Genomic DNA, 24,155 nt, shown 5'->3' on the forward strand with positions numbered 1-24,155 from the left:
CTAATCTGCCCCATGTCTCTCAACAAATTCCCAGTTATCTACGTGTGATTATATAAAGAGGGTGCCATTAATTGTATTTGTCACTAAAGGGTAATAAGGTAAATCTACTAGACATTCATCCTTCTTCTATATAACAAGAGAGTTTGAAAAAAAGAATAATGGTGTATATGTAAATAGTAAAAAGTAGCACTGTAGCACTGTTGTCCCATTGTTCATCGATTTGCTCAAGTGGGCACCAGTAACATCTCCATTGTGAGACTTGATACTATTTGCTGACATATCGAATACGCCACAGGTAACTTACCAGGCTCTGCCGTGCGGGCGGGATATTATCCATAGCTTGCCAGGCTCTCTGAGAGGGATGGAAGAATGGAACTCGGGTCGGCCGTATGCAAGGCAAATGCTTACCTGCTGTGCTATGGCTCTAGTCCATAGTAGAAAGTAACAGGGATAAATATGGGTTATGGTTTAAGAATTCATGGCTTCAAATTCCAGCTGTTTATGATCACAGCCTTGGGTAGTTTATTAGATCTCTTTGTGCTTCTTGTTCTGAACCGTGAAGTGGAAATAAATACATCCTACTTAGGGTCATTACAAGGATTTTATGAGTTATTACGAAGAGTGTACTAATAAGAATTCCTTGAAAATAAATAGAGCTTACTAACTGAGAGCTATTGTTAATGAGTGCCAAAGTCTCCAATTATTTTGTCAAGCAGTGATATTTCTCTCATTGTCTTAAAGTTTTGAAACCTCTGAATTTTGAAGATGTCACACATTTAAAAATAGGACAAAAAAATAACAACTTCTGCTCCATACAAACTCAGCTAAATTCTAACTTACATATGGTTAGATAATGAGTGAGTGTTAATTAATTCTATCTCAGAATTAATTTTAATGTGGAAAAATATCTAAGCATAAGAGAATTAATGAAGATTTTTCAGTGAGCACTGAGGCAGTAGTGGAAAGCATTTTTATGAACCTTTCATCAGTGGGGGTTTACACTCCAAGCTGCATGTACCCAACGAGTCATTTTTATCACAGTTAAATTTTATGACTCTTGGGGGCAGGAGAGACAATAGAGTGGATGATGTGCATGTCTTGCTTGTACCACATTTGGGTTCAGTCCCCGGCACCACAGATGGTCCCAGGAGCCCTAACAGAAGTGACTCCTGAGCACAGAGGCAGGAGGAAGCACTGATCACCATGAGGTGTGACCCCAAAAACAAAATAGAAATTTTTATTATATTTTATTAAAATATGTTATAAAAAATTTTAGTTTAGTATGTCACTGTCACTGTCATCCTGTTGCTCATCGATTTGCTCGAGCAGGCACCAGTAACGCCTCCATTATGAGACTTGTTACTGTTTTTGACATATCAAATATGCCACGGGTAGCTAGTTTAGTATTTATACATATATTTTGTTAAGTGTGTATTTATCATATATATATACCTATGTATATATATGTCTTATATATATGTCATATATACATATATAAGTCCTCTCCCTACTCCACCCTCAAGAGTTCTGTATTTCTGACTTTGATGTATAAAAGTTCAAGTCTGAGTCTCAGGTGAAAAATTCCTGAAATTTCCACACAAATAAAGGGAACTAGGGAAGTAAAGGAGAAATATTTTGTGGCTTGCTCTGTGTTCTTCTTTAAACATGTACCTTGCTTGCTTGATTTTATGTTTACCTTTACTGGTTTTTTCCACTCTGGAGAAGCCCTTGTTTTCTCTTGAACACATAGTTCTCACTTTCTCTCCCCTCAAACCTTTCTAAGTAAGTTCCAATAAAAGTGACCTTGATGGAAACCAGTTATATTACAGTGGATAAGGTGTTTGCCTTGTACACATTGGACCCGGTTTCAATTCCCAGCATTCCATACAGTTTCCCTGAGCACCAGCATCCCATGTGGTCCCCCAAGCACTGCTAGGAGTAAATTGCTGAATACAGTGTCAAAAGTAACCCCTGAACATTGCTGGGTTTTGCAAAATAAAGAAGGAAGAGAGGGAGGGAGGAAGGGAGGGAGAGAGGATGGTGAGGAAGGAAGGAAGGAAGGAAGGAAGGAAGGAAGGAAGGAAGGAAGGAAGGAAGGAAGGAAGGAAGGAAGGAAGGAAGGAAGGAAGGAAGGAAGGAAGGAGAGAAAGAAGGAAGGAAGGAAGGAAGGAAGGAAGGAAGGAAGGAAGGAAGGAAGGAAGGAAGGAAGGAAGGAAGGAAGGAAGGAAGGAAGGAAGGAAGGAAGGAAGGAAGGAAGGAGGGAGGGAGGGAGGAGGGAGGGAGGGAGGGAGGGAGGAAGGAAGGAAGGAAGGAAGGAAGGAAGGAAGGAAGGAAGGAAGGAAGGAAGGAAGGAAGGAAGGAAGGAAGGAAGGAGGGAAGGAGGGAGGGAGGGAGGGAGGGAGGGAGGGAGGAGGGAGGGAGGGAGGGAGGGAGGAAGGAAGGAAGGAAGGAGGAAAGAAGGAAGGAAGGAAGGAAGGAAGGAAGGAAGGAAGGAAGGAAGGAAGGAAGGAAGGAAGGAAGGAAGGAAGGAGGGAGGGAGGGAGGGAGGGAGGAAAGAAGGAAGGAAGGAAGGAAGGAAGGAAGGAAGGAAGGAAGGAAGGAAGGAAGGAAGGAAGGAAGGAAGGAAGGAAGGGAGGAAGGAAGGGAGGGAGGGAGGGAGGAAGGAAGGAAGGAAGGAAGGAAGGAGGGAAGGAGGGAAGGAAGGAAGGAAGGAAGGAAGGAAGGAAGGAAGGAAGGAAGGAAGGAAGGAAGGAAGGAAGGAAGGAAGGAAGGAAGGAAGGAAGGAGGGAGGGAGGGAGGGAGGGAGGGAGGGAGGAAGGAAGGAAGGAGGGAAGGAGGGAGGGAGGGAGGGAGGGATGGAGGAAGGAAGGAAGGAAGGAAGGAAGGAAGGAAGGAAGGAAGGAAGGAAGGAAGGAAGGAAGGAAGGAAGGAAGGAAGGAAGCAGACCTTGTTATACACACACACATACACACCCTCCCCCCACACACACGTGTGACTTAGTTTATTCTTCCTTTTCTATTATTTAAAGACATGCAAAACCTAGAGAAGCTCCTGAGAGATGCTGTCATCAATGGCCAGCCTAGAATCCGCAGAGCTTGGAAAAAGATTCTCATCCTGGTGGAGGGCATCTACAGGTACGTTAATAACACCATGCCAATGACATATGGAGGTCCACAGCAAGCTGAACAGTGGAAAATGTTTCTCTCTCCTAAGCAAATGGAAATATGAGTTAGATGTAGATTTTGTCAAAGAATCTGAGCCAGCGTTGTCAATTAGAGTTGTCAGACCTTGGGCTGCCTAAAATCTTCATTCCACATGTGATGAAGCGCCTTTGTGATAGGTGATCTTGTGGAAGAGTCCTCAGAAATCTTTGCTCAGGATAGTTCTAACTTGAACTGCGTGTTTTTCATACCTTTGACTGCCATAGAGTTTTTAAAAACTTTGAGAGTTGAGGAATGCTTCTTGCCTTTACTACTAGTTTTAGACGTGGCTGATGGGCACCAGACTGAACTGTATAGTCAAACTCCAGTTCCAGTTATGGACTACACTTAGCCAACATTTAGCATCAGAATAAAACAAAGCTGATCTTTTCCTCCAAGAATGCCTAAATTAGAGTACAATTCCCAGTCCAGAGCTAGGAGAAGGATTGAGAGAAGGGTGGCCTTAGTCTCTGAAAGTACATGTAGGGTTCATTGGTGGTGGAGAATGAACACTGGTGGAGGGATGGGCTCACGAACACTGTATGAGAGAAACACGAGCACAAAAATGTGTAAATCTGTAACTATACCCTCACGGTGACTCCACTAATTAAAAAAGAAAAAGAAAAAAGAAAGAAAAGAAGAAAGAAAGAAAGAAAGAAAGAAAGAAAGAAAGAAAGAAAGAAAGAAAGAAAGAAAGAAAGAAAGAAAGAAAGAAAGAAAGAAAGAAAGAAAGAAAGAAAGAAAGAAAGAAAGAAAGAAAGAAAGAAAGAAAGAAAGAAAGAAAGTGTAGGGCCAAGTCTCCTCACCTCCTTTAAGCTGAACAGACAGAGATGCTGGTTGGCCCATTCAGAGCTACAGGTTGAAGTGCTGTGTCACACTGGTTTATATTGCAGGTTGTGGCTGAATTTGTTTCATTTCTAAGTCAGTGAGTGGTTACTGAAATGGAAATTGCCTTCCGGCTTTTGTTCTGTCAGAAGCCCTATTCTATGAAGCAAAGGAAACATTATCTCAGAGGCTTCACTCCTAAATCAATTCTCAATAATCTGAATTCCCAAGGAAAAAAAAGAAAATTTTCCTATGAAACAATTTTCAAAAAGTGAAAAACAGGGGCCTAGTGATATTATACCAGATAGAACATTTTGCCTTGCAGGTGGCCAACCTGAGTTGATCTCTCGCACCCCATACTGTCCCCTGAGCATGCCAGGAGTGATTCTCTGAATGAGAGCCTGGAATAAACCCTGAGCTCAGCTAGGTGTGGCCCCAAAATTAAAACAAACAAAAGAGGAGGGTGGGGGGAGATATTCAGAGAAAAAGAATGAGGTCTTAATTTACCCACAAAGAGGAATAGGTTTACAAAAGAAACTTGAGAAGCACCATAGCATTTCTTTCAGCCAGATAATCGAATCAGTCTCCAGGTACACATTTTTCTACAACATAAATACGTAGCAGAACAATTGCATCTTCATCCCATTTTCAAAAAAGGAATAATTTTTCCCAAATTTATAATATTAGTAGTAGTAGCAATAAGGCCAGTCGCTCTTTTGGGCGTCTTCCATCCTATTCCGTGGGTGGGTACAAAGCTGGTCTTTATAGTTTCAAGTAACCAGTTTTCAGTACTTGAGGGTAGCCCTGAGAGGTGTCTTATTTGTGAAGTCTTTAGTATTATCCTAGAACAATATTATTCTCAACCAGTGTCCTTCACACCTGTACCTGTCCCACCCTTTATCATGAGCACATTTGACAATTTTCATTTGTGTAAATGCAATGCTATAAAAACTCACTGTCCTGTAATGGGCAAAGATAAGAGGATATCTAAGTGCTACTAAATACCCTACAATGCACCAGAGTCTCCAACAACAGAGAATTATCCAGCTCAAATGTCAACACTGCTGAGACTGGGAAACTCTGCTGTAGACTAATTCAGTTATTTACTAGGTTGTAATTTGCTACTTTTAAGAAATAATCTCATATTGACTCTGGGCTGCCATAACCTCAAACATGGGTCCTTTTTATGTGTGATCTGTGCCAGCTGTCATCCTAGAGAGTCTTTATCTAAACACCTGTCACTCCGGTTGGTGAAGACGGAGGATGGGACTGCCAGGAAGGCCAACTGGGCATCTCCTTTAACCAGAGTAAACTGAAGCCAATTGCAAATAAACAGGACTTGGCTCCACTAAAGGAAAGTTACATTTTAAGCACTTTAACTGAAATTAAGTGGACCACCAACATTTTACTGTCAAATATTCTCATCCATTATATAGAGAAACCACAGCAGCAGTGGGGCTTGTTAATGGCTGCCTTGGGCCCGTGTCCTGTGGTGATATCATAAGGAAGGGTAATGGAACAAACTTAAGGCTCCAAGTCAGTGTGACAGAGACCACAGCTTCACCTCACTTGCAATGATGGCTACTATGTCACTCTATTATGAAACAAACCACTCAATGCCTAAGGGCTTATAAAAAAAAGTCATCATTTTCCACTGCAGCCTATCAAGACCATCTAGAAAGTTCTTCTTCTCCATAGGATATTGGTTAGGGTTATAAGATTATCCAGCCAAGGGTTCAGCTAGAGCTAGAACATCCAAAATTACTTTCTTCATACTTTGGGGTTCTTGGGACTGAGGTACTTTGCTATCATCTTCTGGGGGTGTTCTCTCTCTAAGCTTTCTCATTTGAGCATTTAACTGGAATTGAATTATGAAATGCTGGCTAACTTCAAAAGGAATGAAAGAAGAAACTGCCAGTCTTTTTTAAAGGTTTGATCCAGAATTTGATCATCACCTCTTTTTCACCCACTTAATCAAAGCATGTCTCCAAAACAGTTTATATTCAAGAGGAGGAGAAATAAACCCTACCTCCTGATGGGAAGATTGTCTTATAGAGGACTGAAAAAATTATAACCAATCATCTGTGGAGGCAATCTAACACAACAACCTAACCAGCATTTGCACAAAGTAAAGTCTTCAGTTCCCATGGTCTTGCCTTCACAGAAACATTCCTTTTAGCACACACTTGGGAATCCTGCCTTTACGTGAAATAAGATCTCGAAGACCATATTCACAGAGTCAAACTATGGGTTAAGTACTTCTGTTGCATGTGACTGACACCATTTTAATCTCTAACACTGCATAAGTCCTCATGCATAGCCAAGATTGACCCCTGAGCACAGAACCATGAGCAGCTCCAGAGCATTCTTGGACATGGCCAAGCTCCCCAAGCTCAAAATAGACAGCATTCATAGCCAGGCACAGTACTTCTGAGAACTGTATTTTCTGTATAACTGTATTTGTAAACTAAATTTATACACTAAATTTATAACTGTACTTATAAACTAAAACTTACCTAGAGTTGAGCTCTGAGACATCTAAGCATACTCTCTCAACAAAACCTGATATTGTTTCCTATAAGATATTTCTAAAGATCAGAATTATAAATGTAAAATTGTTAGTTTGTAATGTATTTTTCCTTTACCAATATTATAAATGGAGACAGATCTTGACATCTGCACAAATCCTTCTTTGAACTATACACAGATATAAAAAATACACACACATGTGAATTATATATAGCACTGTCGTCTCATTGTTCATCAATTTGCTTGAGTGGGCACCAGTAATGTCTCCATGTGAAAGTTGTTACTGTTTTTGGCATATCGAATATGCCATGGGTAGCTTGCCAGGCTCTATCATGAGCAGGATATACTCGGTAGCTTGCTGGGCTCTCCGAGAGGGACGGAGGAATCAAACCCAGGTCAGCCGTGTGCAAGGCAAATGCCCTACCTGCTGTGAGTTCCCAGAGAATTATATGACATATATATGTATATATAGCTTGAAGTTCAGTGAGCAGACAACCCCTCCACAGAGAGCATGTACACATCAATTTTTTTAATAAATTTATTTATTTTTAATTAATGAATCACCATGAGGGTACAGTTACGGATTTATACACATCTGTGCTTATGCTTCCCCCATACAAAGTTCGGGAACCCATCCCTTCACCAGTGCCCATTCTCCACCACCAGTAAACCCAGCATCCCTCCCATCCTCCCCAATCCCATCTCCCCCCACCCCACCCTGCCACTGTGGCAGGGCATTCTCTTCTGTTCTCTCCCTCTAATTAGCTATTGTGGTTTGCAATAAAGGTGTTGAGTGGCCACTGTGCTCAGTCTCTAGCCCTCATTCAGCCCGCAACTCCCTTCTCCCACATGGCCTTCGACTACATTATAGTTGGTGATCCCTTCTCTGAGTTGCCCTTTCCCCAGAATGTGAGGCCAGCCTCCTAGCCATGGAGTCAACCTCCTGGTAGTTGTTTCTACAATTCTTGGGTGTTAGTCTCCCACTCTGTTATTCTATATGTCATAGATGAGTGCAATCTTTCTATGTCTGTCTCTCTCTTTCTGACTCATTTCACTTAGCATGAAACTTTTCATGCCGATCTACTTAAATAAAAAATTTGTGACCTCCTTTTTTCTAACAGCTGCATAGTATTCCATTGTATAGATGTACCAAAGTTTCCTCAACCAGTCATCCGTTCTAGGGCATTCGGGTTTTTTCCAGATTCTGGCTATTGTAAACAGTGCTGCGATGAACATACAAGTACACATCAATTTTTAAGTCAATTCAGAAAGTTTGAGGAAGTATCAAGTTAGAAAATGAAATTCTACAAAAGCATGTATAGTAATAAAAATTATAGTAACAACTATATTGTTTGTATTGTCCATAGATAATCTTGTATAATTATTATAATTATTTATATATAGAATTATGAAGAATCCAGATTTGGAGAAAGTCCTGGAACCTGGTTTTAAATCTTAGTGTTGCCACTTATTATTATGTGCCCTGCACAGGGCTCTTAGTATTAAATTAGATCTGGCAGAAGCCCAGTCAATAGTAAACCTACAACCAAGAAGATCTCCATTATTACATTATTTTTAGTTAAGTAATTTGCAATATAGTAAACAATAAAACATATGCATAGCAAAGTTGTATGTACTTCACCATTAAATAAAATAGTCTCTGGGGCTAGGCAATAGATCAATGGTTAGGGCATTTGCCTTGCATATGGCTGACCCCAGTTTTATCCACAGCAACCCATTCATTCCCCTGAGCACTGCCAAGAGTAATTCCTGAGCACAGAGCCAGGAGTAACTCCCAAGTATCTTTGGATATGACCCAAAACCAAACCAAACAAAAAAATGAATGAAAGGGTGTCTGAGGAAACAAGCCACATTTATCACCTGTCTACTGCTTGTTAAACATTTCACTGCAACATTCAGTGAGTCTACGCAGTATCGTTGGATTAGTGTGAGGATGAAGTCTCTGAGGCTTAGAGGAGCAGGTGTCTAAAAGGCAGGTAATTGAAATGTAACAGAAATGGATTCAAGGCAGATAATACTGCTAAGAAAGAAACTAAAGAGTTAGCCCATGTTCTCTCACCCAGTGAGTTAAATATGGAAATTACCAGATCATCCTTTTGACCTTTATCATTAACCTATCTAGAATTCAGTTTCTTTTCTGTAGGATAGGGAAATTGACACTTGAAATCTAAATCTCTATGAATCCATGATTTTTGGTTTATAAGTATCATAGTGAGAATACACGCTACTTACTGCGCTAATGAGAAATGGAGCGATAGCACAGTTGGTAGGGCATTTGCCTTGCATGCGGCCAACCCAAGTTCAATTCCTTTGTCCCTCTCAGAGAGCCCGGCAAACTACCAAGAGTATCCTTCCCACACGGCAAAGCCTGGCCAGCTACCCGTGGTATATTCGATATGTCAAAAACAGTAACAACAAGTCTCACAACGGAGATGTTACTGGTGCCCACTCAAGCAAATCAACAAATAACTGGAGGACAGCACTAATCTGTTTGATGCTAAGTATAATAGTATTAGTTTCATCCTAATTTTTCTTTAAGGACCATTTTAAAGTCACACTTGCATTTGTGTGTCTCTAAGAAGTATAGATTTCTTAACAACTTATTGTGAATGAGAAATCACAACATTATTCAAGAATACACTGTGATCACCATGAGGCACTCAAAATAGAGACAAACTAGTATAGTATAGCAGGAGCCCTGACTTTCTAAGTTAAATAGGGTAATAACATCAAGCGCTGCCCACCAAATACATAAAGACACACTGAAATGTCAGAATGTCATTTTCTCTACTGTATTGTATTGAATACTGCACGTATTCACTACTCACTAACACTATTAATTAACATTATTCAAAATAATGTAAATTCAAGGACTTAGAACTTCGATAGTAAACTCCTAACCCATTATCACTATACTTAAACAAATAACAAATAATATAAAGCAGCAGTTGCTTTTTTTCTAATTAGTCTTAGCTACTCTTTTATATTTTTCCACATTTCTTCCTTGTCTTGTGCATATCTCTTTGGACCCACCAAGGAGATTTTTCCACCATGAAAGTTGGCAAACTATCGGTTTAATTCTCAATCCAGCCAGTGGATAATATGGTTTATATGTGTAAGAGAAGGTGGTGAGAGGGAGATTTCAAAAAGGAGTCTTGTCACTTAGCTAATACATTATGTAATCGAAAAGATATAAAGAAATTATTCACGGGCTTGCTGGTTTAAGAATAATTCATCTCTCTGCACAGAGCTTCAAATTAACTGGCAGAATTATCTTTACCTACAGTTGTGTTTAGTTTTTTTTTTTAATTTGAATTAAAAGACAGTATAACCTTCCACTCAGGAAGAAAGAATCAAATACTGTTCTGTTTTCTTTATCGTTTTTGGCACTGTGTTTTTTGGACTGCAATCCACAGAATAACATAGATAGCCTTTTTTTTTACATGCACCAAATTCAATACCCCTTTATAAGAAAAAGTTCTGTTCAAATTTGATCACATAAAGAAAACAAAACTTAGTGCAGGTAAATATAATTCTTAATACACGCTGAGTTCTCCCTAGGATTCATGTGTGCCCTGCATTAACTCCAGAAATCAAACAGAATTGTAGAGTCATTAATCTTAGAGGACAAAATGTAAACCAGGTGGGCAGACTCCTAAAATCAGTTAAACCGGCCCCAGAAAAAGATTGCTAATTAGCTTTCCTGAGTGTCTGTAAACTGTTCAACATTAACTCTGATTCCTGCCAAATTCAGTTCCAGAGCAAAGAATGGCCATTCATGACATATCAGGTTTTTTGCATATTTCTGTTACCAACTTACAACATTTTTAAGATGAAAAGGAAATTCTAGAATTTTGAAGACATATTGTCTTTTATTTATTATGTTTGTGATTCATGATGACATCCACAAGTCTTGTTTGAAGAAGATTTAGTGCAGAGTGCTGTCTATAACTTCCAATTTCTCAACTAAGGCTTGACTGTAATTATTTCCTAAATTAAGAACAGTATTATAATTACTGTGAGGCATATTACAAACATTATCCCTACATATCTTTATAAGTATTTTACCTATAAAGAAATTGAAGTATATAAGATCATGTAAAGTGCACAAGCTCACAGTTAGTAAATGCCTAAACTTTTTAATAAGATAGTAAGCATAGGCAGTTAAATGACTCTATAATCTCCCCTTCAACAAAAATAACTGCAATTAAACAACTAACCTGGAAAATACTGTTTAATAGTTAAGAAATCTTATAAAAGGAAGACTTCAGGAGCTGGAGAGAGAGTACAGAAGGTGGGGTGCTTGCCTTGCATGTGGCTAACCTGAGTTTGAGTCCCAGCACCCCATGAGGTACCCACGCCTGCTAGGTATGATCCCTGAATGCAGACCCAAAAGTAAGCCCTGAGCATTTCTGGGTGTGCCCCCTCCACAAAAAATGAAGATTTTATTTGATCTTCCTGTCATTCAAATCTGAATACAGTCATTCAAAACCACCTTGTAAAGCCAGAAAGATCATGTTAGGGATAAGTTGCTTGCCTTGTAAGCAAATAAGCCCAGTTTAATTTCTGGCCCACATATGGTCCCCTGAGCACTTTCAGGAGTTATGCTGAGCACAGTAATCTGAGAGTGTCTCCAGGTGTGCCACCAAAATAATCTATCACTATCACTATCACTGTCATCCCATTGCTCATCGATTTGTTTGAGCAGGCACCAGTAACGTCTCTCATTGAGAGACTTATTGTTACTGTTTTTGGCATATCCAATATGCACGGATAGCTTGCCAGGCTCTGCCGTACGGGCTCCATACTCTCCGTAGCTTGCTGGGCTCTCCGAGAGGGGTGGAGGAATCAAACGCAGGTCAGCCACGTGAAAGGCGAACGCCCAACCGCTGTGCTATTGCTCCAGCCACCAAAATAATAATAATAATAATAATAATAATAATAATAATAATAATAATAATAATATTAAACCCCAACTTTGTGAAAAAATATAAATTTAATAATGTAAAGTAATTTGCAAAAAACACTGCCAAAAAGATTAAATAACTAGATTGGGAAAAAATAATAATTACTTCTCAAAAAAGTACTAATTAGGGGCTGGAGTGATAGCACAGTGGGTAGGGTGTTTGCCTTGCACGTGGCCAACTTGGGTTCGGTTCCCGAATCCCATATGGTCCCCTGAATATTGCCGTGGGTGGTTCCTGAGTGCAGAGCCAGGAGTGACCCCTGTGCATTGCCGGGTGTGACCCCCCCCAAAAAAGTACTAATTATTTGATAAAGGACTATTACAAAAATACACCAAAAAAAAAAAACCTCTTAAAATGCCACAATAAGAAAACAAACAACTGAGTTTTAAAAATAAGTCAAAAGTTTAATAAATTGCTTCAGAAAATATTCAGAAGGAAATTACATAGATAAAAAAGAATACTACATCATATATCTTTAGAGAAATGTAAATTACTGCAATGAGATATGACTACTCACATACTAAATCAAAATATGGAACATGGACAAATACATAAAACCTGGTTAGGATGTGGAGCAATAGTAATTAATTACTCCAATGCCAAATGATACTATGACTTTGGAGGACAATTTTGGTTGTTCCTCACAAAATAACCCCCAAAACTAGCATGCACTTCTTGATATTTACCCAAAGAAATTAAGCTTGTATTCACATTTACACACATACACAGACACAATCCTGCACTTTGACACTTATTATAAAGCTTATTCGTAATTGCCAAAACATGGAAACAAGATGTCTTTTAGTTAGGTGAGCAGTTAAACAAACAGTATACGTTCAGACAAAAGCTATTAATCATGAAAAAGAGAAATGAGCTATCAAACCACCAAAAATACATGCAGGAAACCTAAATGTGTATAACTCAGTGAAGAAAGCCAATCTGTAAAGATTACATACCGTATTGTTCCAATTATAAGACATTCTAGAAAAAGCAAAACTATGGACACATTAAAATGTTCAGTGGTTGCAAAGGGTTGACAAGAGTAAATGGGAGAACACTGAAGATTTATCATATGATATTATCTTATAATTATGGTACTATAATGATAAACTTATGTCAGTATATGTATGTCCAAATGCACAGACTATAGAGCACCAAGAGGGAACCCTAATGTGCATTATGAATTTCATGTTATAACAATGTGTTCATGTAGGCCATCTATCAATGATAATAAGTTATCACTCTGGAAGTGAATAGCAGGGAAAGCTTTGTATCTTCTCAGTTTATCTGTGAAACTACTCTAAAAAAAAGTTCTTTGAAAAAAATTGCACTCGTCTGTGCTCCCCCCAAGCCAATATGTGTTGGCCTGGATAACTGTAAACCCACTTGGCATGCTTTCACGCAATCAATTTGACACCTTGGTTGATTTTTAATATATTGAATTTAATAAACCAATTTGGAAAAAGACTTAAGTCAATTCTACTTTATTAATATATTTGTCCTTGGACAAAATTGACAGCTTTCTCGAATTATTTGACATTCTTTTTTGTGTGGTGAGGGAGCAAGTCTGTGTGTTTTTATAGAACTCACTTGTCAGTGCCGTCAAAACTGTGTGTGGTGGAGCCACAGCTTACGAAATGTTGTGAGACCTGATTAAAGGCAACAGCTGTTTTAGATCCATTGAGTTTCAGAGGAGTCATTTATGATGATTTTCAATTTTATTTACATATTTACTTCCTATTTTTCCCTTTGCTAGAGGACTTGAATTGTTTTTGCAATTTATAATATTGTGAAAAAAAAATAAGCACTGAGAGCTAAAACAAGAGGGTTCCTTTGTAATAGGTGTCCTTACAATGCTTCCCCAACCGGCAGTGTGCTCATATCCTGGGCACTTGGTAAAAATGCACCTTCAACTTACCTCAAACGACTAAGTCAGGAACTTCAGGGATGAGATGCAGCAATTTGTGATTTTAGTAAGTGCTTCAAGGAACTCTAATGTACACTCTAGTTAGAAACATTACCTTACAAGAATGGAAAGCAGGTTCAAAGACAAGGCTCACAATTCTTTGATTTATGTTAAGTAGTGAACAGGAAATACTAAGGACTTTAATACTATGTGACTTAAAGTACTTTTATGTGATTTTAATTTTTATTTTTTAATCTTCAGCAGTTCAGACACTGAGTTTGAGTCAGACAGACCTGGCCAAATACAGTGGCAAGCTGAAAAAGATGAGTCACTAACAAGCAGTTTAATTAAATCAAGCAAAATATTTAAAATCCAGAGAGATCCATAGAGTTATACTAGTTAGCTTTACTGGTAAGCTAATTATTTACTTGGGAATTAGTTTAAAATATCCATGCAATGTAATCCATTCAAGTAAAATAACACCATGTTAGTTTTACAAAATGGTTGTCTCCGCCAAATAAAATATTTCACAATAGAGAGTGGCATATTCCCCATACCCCTGACTGGTAACAGAAAAGTATTGAACGCAAGACTGACGCACCCTGAGGTAACTACACACTAGTGATGACCATTTCTCCTTATGCCCTAGCATGGAAGGTTCCATTGTTCGACTACCCCAGATCGTGGCGCTAAAGAAGAAATATAAGGCTTACCTCTACATAGATGAAGCACACAGTATTGGGGCTGTGGGCCCAACGGGTCGAGGTGTTGTGGAATTCTTTGGAATGGACCCTCGCGATGTTGATGTGCTCATGGGCACATTTACAAAAAGCTTTGCGAGCTGTGGAGGTTACATAGCCGGAAGAAAGGTAAGAAAGGAATTCCTTGTGTCTGAATACTTTGGGGACTCTGTCTTCAGGGCTTCTCTGAATTCTCTTAGAGCTGCAGTGCAATTCCACAACTCAGTTGATCAACTACAAATGGGTTCACAACTAAGATACTGAAAACACAAGATGTTCACTTCAACAACGAAAATAAGAGACCCAGGATATAGCTCAGAGGTAGAGAGTTTCCTTGCATGCATGAAGCCCCAACTTTGATCCCTGGCACCAAACACAAGAAAGAGCACTAATGAGTAATCACATTACAGTAAATGCAGGCAGAAACTTGGTTCAAAGAAAACGGATGATTAACTCTGTGAGTTAATATGTAAGAAATGTTAACTGTCAATCTGGCAGACAAATAGTGGAGATTCATATTCCTGAAAAAGGAAATAATGAACATCAAGACACAAAAATAACAAGGAGTATTACTGAATTATAAACATTTTTATCTGATTTTGGTTTCTGTGGCATGGAATAGGTGAGCAAATATCAGATATTAAGGAGACTGATTCTGGGCTTCATATTGTGGATTTTAAGAGTTTATCTTAAAATGATAGCAATATACTAGATGTAATTTTATGATATTTCTCCATGAAACAATTCTCTTGTATAATTTTAGATAGACCAAAGTTAAGATCTTGTCATTCTTTGGTATCTTATCTACAGGAATTAAAATTAAAATTTTAATTAAAATTAAATTAAATTTTAATTAAAATTAAAATACTGATGTGGTGGGGTTAGATTGTTAAGTGAGCTATCATTCTAGTACTAGCATAAAATGGGGTTGCCAATGTAAAATAATAAATGTGTAAAGGTAATTTTAAAGAGAAGGGAAAGAAAAAAAGGAAACAAAACATTCAAATGTAGATTTGAGGAATCAAAGAATCTGTTGTCTGTTTCACTGCATGGCAGTTTGATCCAAAGCTTGGATCAAACTGCCATATATATATATATATGAAGTATATATGAATTCACTCATATATACTTACACCTGTCCCCAAGAGATATGGCAGTAACATTGATCCCAATTAGGAGAACATGGCAAACACCCCAAACCAGAGGGGGTTGGGAGCATCAACAGCTTATCTAAAATTCTCAATTCCTTATCCATTGTGACCAGCAAGAAGAAGAGTTTACATTCCTAGTAAACCAGTTCCACTGAGTCCAACAAAACAACCTAATCATTGAAAGTCCATAAATTATAATGGCAGAATTCAGTGGTCCTACATCAAATGCACAAATGCTTAAAATGTTCAGTATTTTAGTGGTCTTTACCCTTCATTCCTTACTTTCTCCAACACTCAAAGCATTGTTTTACATCTTTCTTCCACTTGCCTGTGGAAATTAGCTGATTACTGCTAAAATCATGCCAAGTGCTCAGGAGCTTACAAACTTCAGCTAAATCTGGTCAAAGGTGAAATGTTCCCTTTCTAGAATGTCAATGCCTTGGGATCAGAAGGTCTCAGGCTTAGGACCTCCCTTATCCAGGCTGCATTGCTTTGTGCATTTGTGGTTTTGTGATTACTTTAGCAGCAGTTCTGAGCTACGAAATTTTTAACCAAGCGTAACTCTGTTTCCTGAACCAAAGGCACCTGAATAAACTGAAGCAAGCAGATCCTTGCAATGTTGTCAAATTCGATAGATGTCACATTTCCCCGCCCCCCATGTTCTTCATTTGATATCTACTTTAAACAAAGGTTGATGACTAGCCTAAAGAATTTTGTGTGGCTCTTTCTTCAACTCTTACTCTATCTTGAAGTCAGAAGATTCTGAATAGGATATTTGCTCTGGTCTACTTGACAAATTTGGACTTGACTGTGAATAATTATTTTTACCTACATTCAAAATATGCAGTGTTTTCATTATCTTTAATATGTTCAATCTGTACATACTGGGATCTGGAAGCCTATACTTTTCTTCCTCCCCTCCATCCTCCTCCTCCTCTCCTGTCTCTCCTCAGTCCCTCCACAATACATTGCATTTTCTGGTCTGACCAGTAGATGGAAGCAAGAATTAGAGTGTTTCACAGTTTTTAGTTTATTTAGTGAACCATCCCCTGAAAATAGTCAGATATAAAAGCTAGCACATAGGACAATTTTCAAGATGTGAAAAAACTTGAGAAAGTATTTGAATGATTTAAAAATGAGTCAATAAAAAGCCTTCTGGCGTTGTTTTACTGCTCCTATAATAAACTCAGCTTAATGAACCCTTGAGCTAAAGAAATATATGTAATATTTGCTCCTGTGTTCCTTTATTTTTTATCACAATAAAAATCTGATATCTGATAAAAAATATTTATCAGAATAATTTTATTCTTATCATTTTAAATTATATGTAGCTTCCATTTAAGTCTTATTTTAATTTTTCTGAATTTTGAATAATCTTATAAGAATGTTCACTTTAATTTTATTTTAAGCTATGCTTTTTAACTGATAGAATGCAGGATTGGGAAAACACTAAAGATTATAGCTTGTCAAAAAAAATATTTCTACATATATAAATAAAATGAAGCTTTCATTGTATATTATATTTTAATTCTCCTTGGTACCTCACAGCGTATGCCTCAATGGGGGGAAATAATAGAATATCTAAAAATTCTAAACCAGTAGATACAAAAAAGCAACAAAATTACTCATAAATATTTTAACATGAACACTCTAATATTTTACATTTTTTGAAATTCTATAGTTTAAATTTCACTATGTATGTTAATAGGATTTTTAGTATATATTGAGATTTGAAAAGTCTCAGAGATCTAGACAGTAAGAAAAAAAAGTCAAATCTTAACTACTTTTATAAAGCAAGTAGTATTAATAGTAGAGGGACTCTTTTCCTAGTAACAGTTTCCAGAAGAGTTTGGAATTCTTCATGAAGTTGGCCAAAGTCTTCATGCTTTACCAACCAGACTCATCAGACAGGACAAAAAGAAGAAGGTCTGGGAACAACAAAGAAGAGAGAAATAGATTTCTCACGACATTATGCATAGAAAGCAAAGACTTTGTTTTAACCCCAGTCCTTCTGTCACAAAATGTTTAATAAATTTATTGCTGCTTCTTAGAGTTGCTGCCCTGGCCTCAGCTTTCTCTCCCTACCTCAGGAAAACTGCTTAGACCATCTCTTAAGAATCAACAAGATCTTGCTATTTTGCTTACTTTGTGATTGAACTACAGTAGTTGAAAATTGTACTGCAAACTACTGTGCAGTAGATGAACTCTGAATAGTTCAGTTTGGAGTATGCTATTCTTTCAAGGCTGTTGAGGTGAAAGATGAGATAATTACTTCTCTGTACTTATCAGAGATCCATACTATGAATTAATTCTTTGAAGGAAGCCTGAGTGATGGGGGATAAGATTCTTCTTTTCCATTTTGAATTTGTCTTGATCCAGAAGCTGAGGATCAGCAGGGAATACTGCAGACCTTGCTTCCTGGGGTCCAAGTTTTCCTCTGGCCTGAATCTTGAGTCTTCGTGAATGCGGAGTGCCGGGCAGAACCGCTAAAGCCACAGGCCCCGCGGGCTAACCAGAGACTTGCAAAGGAAGGAGACAAAGACAGCCCTCAAGATTGAGAGGTTTTAGGACTGCAGTGCTGGAGAAGAGAAATGGAACAGGAAGGCAGATTTGAGATGATCCCCAGGAACCCATGTGCCAGAAGCAAGCAGGCCCCTCACAGAAGCCAGTTCTGCCTGGGTGCTCAATCCTGGCTCTATTTTTAATGTCTTTGAGGTAAAGGGGGTCATGGAATGGATGCCAAGATGTTTATTCTAAAAGTTTTCCATCTGATTTGTTCAGGAAAGTCACCCTTGTCCATAAACTGCAGGCTATGGGCAGAGAAAATAATCAGGGTTTTGGACTAACAACTGGATTTGGAGACTTCATTATGAGAAGACCTCTAAGGCACCCTGAAGAAAGATAGAACCCAGACTCTCCTTGCAGAAGAACCAAAGTCAACTCTTAACTCATGACTCACGAAGGCCAATCGGGGAAATGGAAGGAGTAAATGCAGGAAAACAAAGGATCAAGGCGTTCCTTGATGCTCTGCAGAAGTGACTCAAAGTGACATATTCTCTGGGCCACTTGAGCAAACTAGTTACCATCCACAGACTCAGGCTTTAAGAGGAAGCCAATTCAGACTGAAAAGAAATACTCTTACGGGCCAAGAGTGCATTAACATTAAAATAGAAGATTGTACTGGTGAATCTCTATGACCTTGGCTTTATGAAATTTTTCACTGCATGAAGGAAAATTTGGAGTAGTGGATATTTGGAAGAGATTTTTAGAGATCAAAGGCAGCTTTGTTTTGTTTGTCAGTGATGCTGTGACTCTGCAGAAATATTGCTATTCGTGTTCCTAAGCATGCAGTTTAGTATCCTTACACAATTTAGGAACCCTGATTCTTTTTCAGTCTCTGAAACCCTTCTGACATCCATGTAAAACATCAGTTTTTACTTAATCCTGCTAAGCAGCCAATACTATGAGCAATACTATGAGTTTTAAGAGGAGTGTAGTGCTTCCCCGCTCTCAAGGAGTTTTCAACTTTGGAGAAATAAGTCTAATAGATATGAAAAGATTTTAGATGCTGTGATTTTTCTCCTAGAGTTACTACTGTAAACACCTGTTATATATTAAGAAGTTACCCTTTGTTCACCAGGGAAAAAAAGAGAAGTAACCTCTGTGGATTAGGGGAAATTCTGTACAGTTAAGTCAAAGTTAGGATGGTCTTTGCATTCCTCTGGCGTCCACAATCTGGAGTCAAACGAGGTCTTCTGGTCTGGGGAAGCAATACTGCCCCCTAAAGTGTGGGCTTTAAGGTTGCAAGCCTAGAGGAGACACTTGGTTTACAAATTCTGTTTCTGACACTTTGGGGATGGATACTTTTCTGATTCTCTCCTCGACTTTGCTATCCTATGTTCTACATGGAAAGAAAAGAAATATCTATTTCACAGTTACTACGATGCTTAAAGGAGTGAATGTAGGTCTAGTGGACAAGAGCGTACTCCTTGTATGTGGGTGTCCTCTATTCTCACCCCAACAAAGATTTGCTGACACCATCAGAAATAACCCCTGAACACTGCAGCCATGGTCTCCCCATGAGAAAGTTAAAGTTCTTTCAATGCCTCTGCTTTTTCCTTTTTTATATCTATTCAAGTCTACCCACTCTTCAAGGTCTTCAAAGTCTACCCATTCTTCAAATTGCAGCTATTTTTTTGTTTTGGATGTGTCACACCTGGCAGTGCTGAGGGCTTATTCCTGGCTCTGTACTTAGGGAACCATGTGGGGTTTCAGAGATAGAACCCTGGTCAGCTGTATGCAAGGCAAGCACCTCACCAATTATGCTATCTCTCTGCTTCTTCTAATCATCTCTTGAAACAAACTTTTCCTAACTAGAGTAATGTAAGACCCCATCATTTAGTTTACTCTCTCCCATCCATTCTCTTTGGTGACTTCCCTAGTATCCTTTTGCAAGGCAATTCCTCTCAACAGAGAGGAATTTCATTGCTGATAACCTAGGAACAATGGAGAATGAATATAAGGAGGGCTGACTGCTGGAAAATGTATACTTTTTCTCTTTGAGGTACTTCCAATCTTCCATAGTGAATCTCCTAAATGCCATGTGACCTTAAGTCAGGCTAACACTGAGCACTGACTCTTCAAATATGACTGTCTGTATGTGGACTTTTCGCCCAGCTCTTTCTATGAAATTTTATAACACAGAAACTTAATTGTAATTATTTAAGTGGGTAATAGGTATGATAGACTAGCCTTAGAGCCTCTCCTTATACCCCTCTCTTTGGAGGCTCCCATACTAAAAACATAATCCCAAACACATCCTTGGTAAAACTTTCTGGAGTAAAGGTAGGAGGTGGTAATATAGAAGATGAGAAAGGGAAGAAAAAAGGCATAAGAAAATAGGGAAGAAGGAAGGAAGGAAGGAAGGAAGGAAGGAAGGAAGGAAGGAAGGAAGGAAGGAAGGAAGGAAGGAAGGAAGGAAGGAAGGAAGGAAGGAAGGAAATATAGAGAAAATATTTAAATTTAGAATCTGAAAGGAATGGGGGAAAGAGTAAATCAGAGTAGAAGTCAAGGGAAAGAAGGGGACTAGAAGGACAAAAGGAATGAGCAGTGCAAAATGATAGACGAGATAAAGTAAGTCAGAAACAGGGATGAGTAGAAGAGGGTATTTCAAATGCAACTTATTAAAGGAGCGAGGGCAACAGAGCTGCCTAACAGTGAGGCAGATGGCATGCTAAGCTTAAGATTATGTTAAAGATCTGAATATGTCCCAGGAGAAATAGAAAGATAAAGGGTTGGGCACAGTTCCAGACTTGGAGTGAATGTGTTCAATAAAAGGGAAGTTCAGAGAGGATGGACCCACCCAAAGAACAGGATCTCTTTCCAAGAACCTCTCCCAGTTTACCTTCATGAAGAAAATTTTAGAGAAGTCTCAGCAGAGGTATCTTAAGCTACACGGATAGCCTAGGAAATAAAGGTGACTGCCCCTTTATAGATGCCACTTCTAGTTCTGAAAGTTGTAATCATATCATCAGCTTTTCTGCTGCATATGCCAAAGGCCCCAAACCATAAGCCAAGGACAGGAGAGCCAATACATGAGCCAAGGACAGATCTGCCCAATCAGAGCTGCACACTTCCAGATGCCAACTCTGACTAACTCCTCCCAACCACAGTATCAAGTTGCTGGTTCTTTTTAGGTTCTCTGTAGGCTTACCTGAGTCTACACTTGGTCTCCGAGGCCAGACTTGCAAGTAGTGAACCATTCCTACCACTGAAGACCAACCTTCTATTTCAGGTTGGCAATTCAGTGTTGCATTAAAGTTCCAATTGCTCTCTACTTTCCAAGGATAACCAGACGTTATCTGGTCCTCCACTCTACCCTGATTTAATTTCTCAGATCACTCTTCTGCCATTCACTCCCCCAACTTTTGTCCTTCTTATCTGTCTTCATGCTCCAGTGTTTAACTGCAGTTTTTCACAAGAGCTTTCCCTGTCTACCCCAGCTGGTAATAACACCTTTTTCCCCTGCTGCTTTGTACACCATTGCACATCTTGGTTTGCACGTCTCTAACTTTTCCTATCACTATTGCTCCTTGGATACAAATTAATATAATTGCTCAAGGACATAATTATTATCCTACAGTCTTTAGACAACCCTTAATAGTAAGCCAGTGCTCATATTTGCATGGTATTTGTTATTCAGCACTGGCTTAATAAATCATTTTTCTTTTGCACTCTGTTTTTCCTTGCAGACCTCAACTCCAAATTTTCAGCATCCCACTTCTGTATATCTTAGGGGGGTGTCTGAGTAAGAGATAAGAAGAAATTGGGAAAGAGAAGTTTGGTGCCTGCCTTAAAAAATCAGAACATACTGTAAAATCAAATAAATGGCTTGAACTATGATGGGCGGGGAGGGGGAAAGTGTGAATCTCACCACTAACACTGAGCTCTGTTTGCCTTCTCTTTGTTTCTCCTCCTTTATTAAAGGAACTGGTGGATTATTTACGAGTCCACTCACATAGCGCTGTTTATGCTACATCCATGAGCCCCCCAGTGGCAGAACAAATAATAAGGTCAATAAAATTAATCATGGGACTGGATGGAACTACAAAAGGTAAGAAGGTCTGAAGTGACTCCGCTACTATGAACTCCTAGTCTTACATGTCTCACGGTCTCCTTTTCTGCCAAATCTGTACCTCTACCATAGTGCAACCCTATTTGTAATCTAATCAATATGCTACAGATCAACTACTACCAACACACACACACACACACACACACACACGATTGTTTTGCTGTTGCTGTTGTTGGTATGAGTGTGAGTGTGAGTGCAATATGGAGTTAGTGTGTTTTGGTTTTTGTTTGTTTATTTCTTTGTTTTGCTTTGCTTAATTTTCTATTGCCAGGGATCAAATCCAGGGCCTTATACATTTAAGGCATGTGCGTTATAATGAGAAACATCCTGGTCTCAGTAAAACTTTGCAATTCGCTTTTTAATGTAATCATCAAATTTCGATAATTTTATACACGTGATTAAATAAAACATAGTTTAAACATAGTTGTGTTTAAGCAAAACAATGGTGTATATTGCCCATGTTTGCTTGGGGATCATTGTGTTGTTTCCCTATAAACAAGCTAGTCACTTTATTACTTTCATTTTTATTCTTTATTTTATTCATGTTTAGTTTTTGTTGCCAGCCATGAGTTTGGGTGAGGGAATATATACATGGTTACTTGAGTATGTAAAGGCAAAAATGTATATAATGATAGTAGTGTTCCTACAATTTCTTTCATATTGGGTGCCTTCAGTCAAAATATTCAACTTTTTTAACCTAAATAAATATTACCTCGGTTTTTAAAAAATTTTTATTAGTGAATCACCTTGAGGTACAGTTACAAACTTATGAACTTTCATGTTTGCATTTGGTTTACATCCGTCCACCAGTGCCCATTCTCCTCCACCAATGTTCCTTCCCAGTATCCCTCCCATCACCCCCACCCCAACACCAAACACCCCACCCAGCGTCTGCGGCAGGGCACTCCCTTTTGTTCTCTCTCCTGTTGGGTGTTGTAATTTGCAATAGAGGTAATGAGTGGCCATCATGTTTGGTCTATAGTCTACTTTTGGTACACAACTTTCAACCCAAGTGGGTCTTCCTAACATTCTCTACTAGATGTTCCTTTTCTCTATCTCTGCTGCCTTTTCCCCCCAGCATGTGAGGCCAGTTTCCAAGCTGTGGGGCAGACCTCCTGGTTCTTACCTCTACTACTCTTGGGTGTAAATGCTACCTGGGATTATTTTTTTTAAAAATCATTTCATTTGAGCCTCTTAGCACTTTCTTCCTATCTTTTAGATACAGGTTGTAGGATATTTATTACATATCATAGTGGAAATAGAGTGATGAATAAGGCAGTTCTTGTTGCCAGGCAATCTAATGAGTGCATTTATGGAAGTAGCAAGTTATTCATGTCCCAGAAGTGGCTGCTGAGTTATCTAAGCCATGTGCACCACCAGATCTCCCAGGTCATGTGTAGCCTTTCAGTGGACATAGGAGAGATCCTTCATTTTTCAATTTTGTTAAAGCAACAGGCTGTTTTCTTTATATACAAATGTTATCCCAAACCAAAACCTTCTATATAAGACAATTTAGAAAATGTTTGTGTTGGTTGTAGTTATCTCTACCTCTTTCTATAATGATGGTCTTTCAGGCTTTTCTTCTAAGCTTCACTGGGAACTGATTTGAAAACCCCTAAGATTGGTCTGTATTTTCCATAAAACAGGAATATGGATAGTAGAAAGACTTGCTTCCTCCTCATGAAATGCAGTAATTGATTTATGAAATTTCTCTCAGTCTTATTTTTTGGATTTATGGTTCTGTCTATTGTTGAATTGTCTGCATGAAAAGTAAATAAAAATCCAGTCTATAGGGTCTACATGGCATAAAGGTTAAGGTCATAGGCTGAAAGTGGCCATCTGGTTTTGACTATCTACTTGCTGTGTGACCTTAAAAAAGTGATTTAATTTACCAGTTTAATTCTGAAGAAGTTGTTTCAGATCTTTCAGTTATCAAAATCATAAAAGTAAACTCATATGTTAAGTTTTTATTATAATGACATATATTGAGACATATAAAGTGCTAATAAAGAGTGCAAATAAAAAGGTTATACCTAAAATAATTATGTAGTATTTTATAATTGTTTGCTACTACTACTGTTTGCTGTTATTCCTGAGATTTTTAAGAGGTACTTCTCAGATAAATACTGTTTAAATAGACAAGTTTTCTATGATGGAACTAAGCCAGACATATTAGATGTCT

The 24,155-nt window shown here is 38.5% G+C and overlaps 1 protein-coding gene across 1 annotated transcript in view; it reads left to right on the plus strand.

Moving 5' to 3' along the window:
• The window catches only part of SPTLC3 (serine palmitoyltransferase long chain base subunit 3), a 170,735-nt gene that overhangs the window by 100,659 nt on the left and 45,921 nt on the right, over positions 1-24,155 (plus strand). Inside the window, exons 7-9 of the mRNA XM_055133468.1 lie at positions 3,029-3,134; positions 14,098-14,317; positions 21,826-21,952. Of these exons, the coding sequence (XP_054989443.1) occupies positions 3,029-3,134; positions 14,098-14,317; positions 21,826-21,952 (453 nt within the window). The remainder of the gene's footprint in view (positions 1-3,028; positions 3,135-14,097; positions 14,318-21,825; positions 21,953-24,155) is intronic.

Source organism: Sorex araneus, chromosome 3 (genome assembly GCF_027595985.1).
Source record: "Sorex araneus isolate mSorAra2 chromosome 3, mSorAra2.pri, whole genome shotgun sequence".
NCBI lineage: Eukaryota > Metazoa > Chordata > Mammalia > Eulipotyphla > Soricidae > Sorex > Sorex araneus.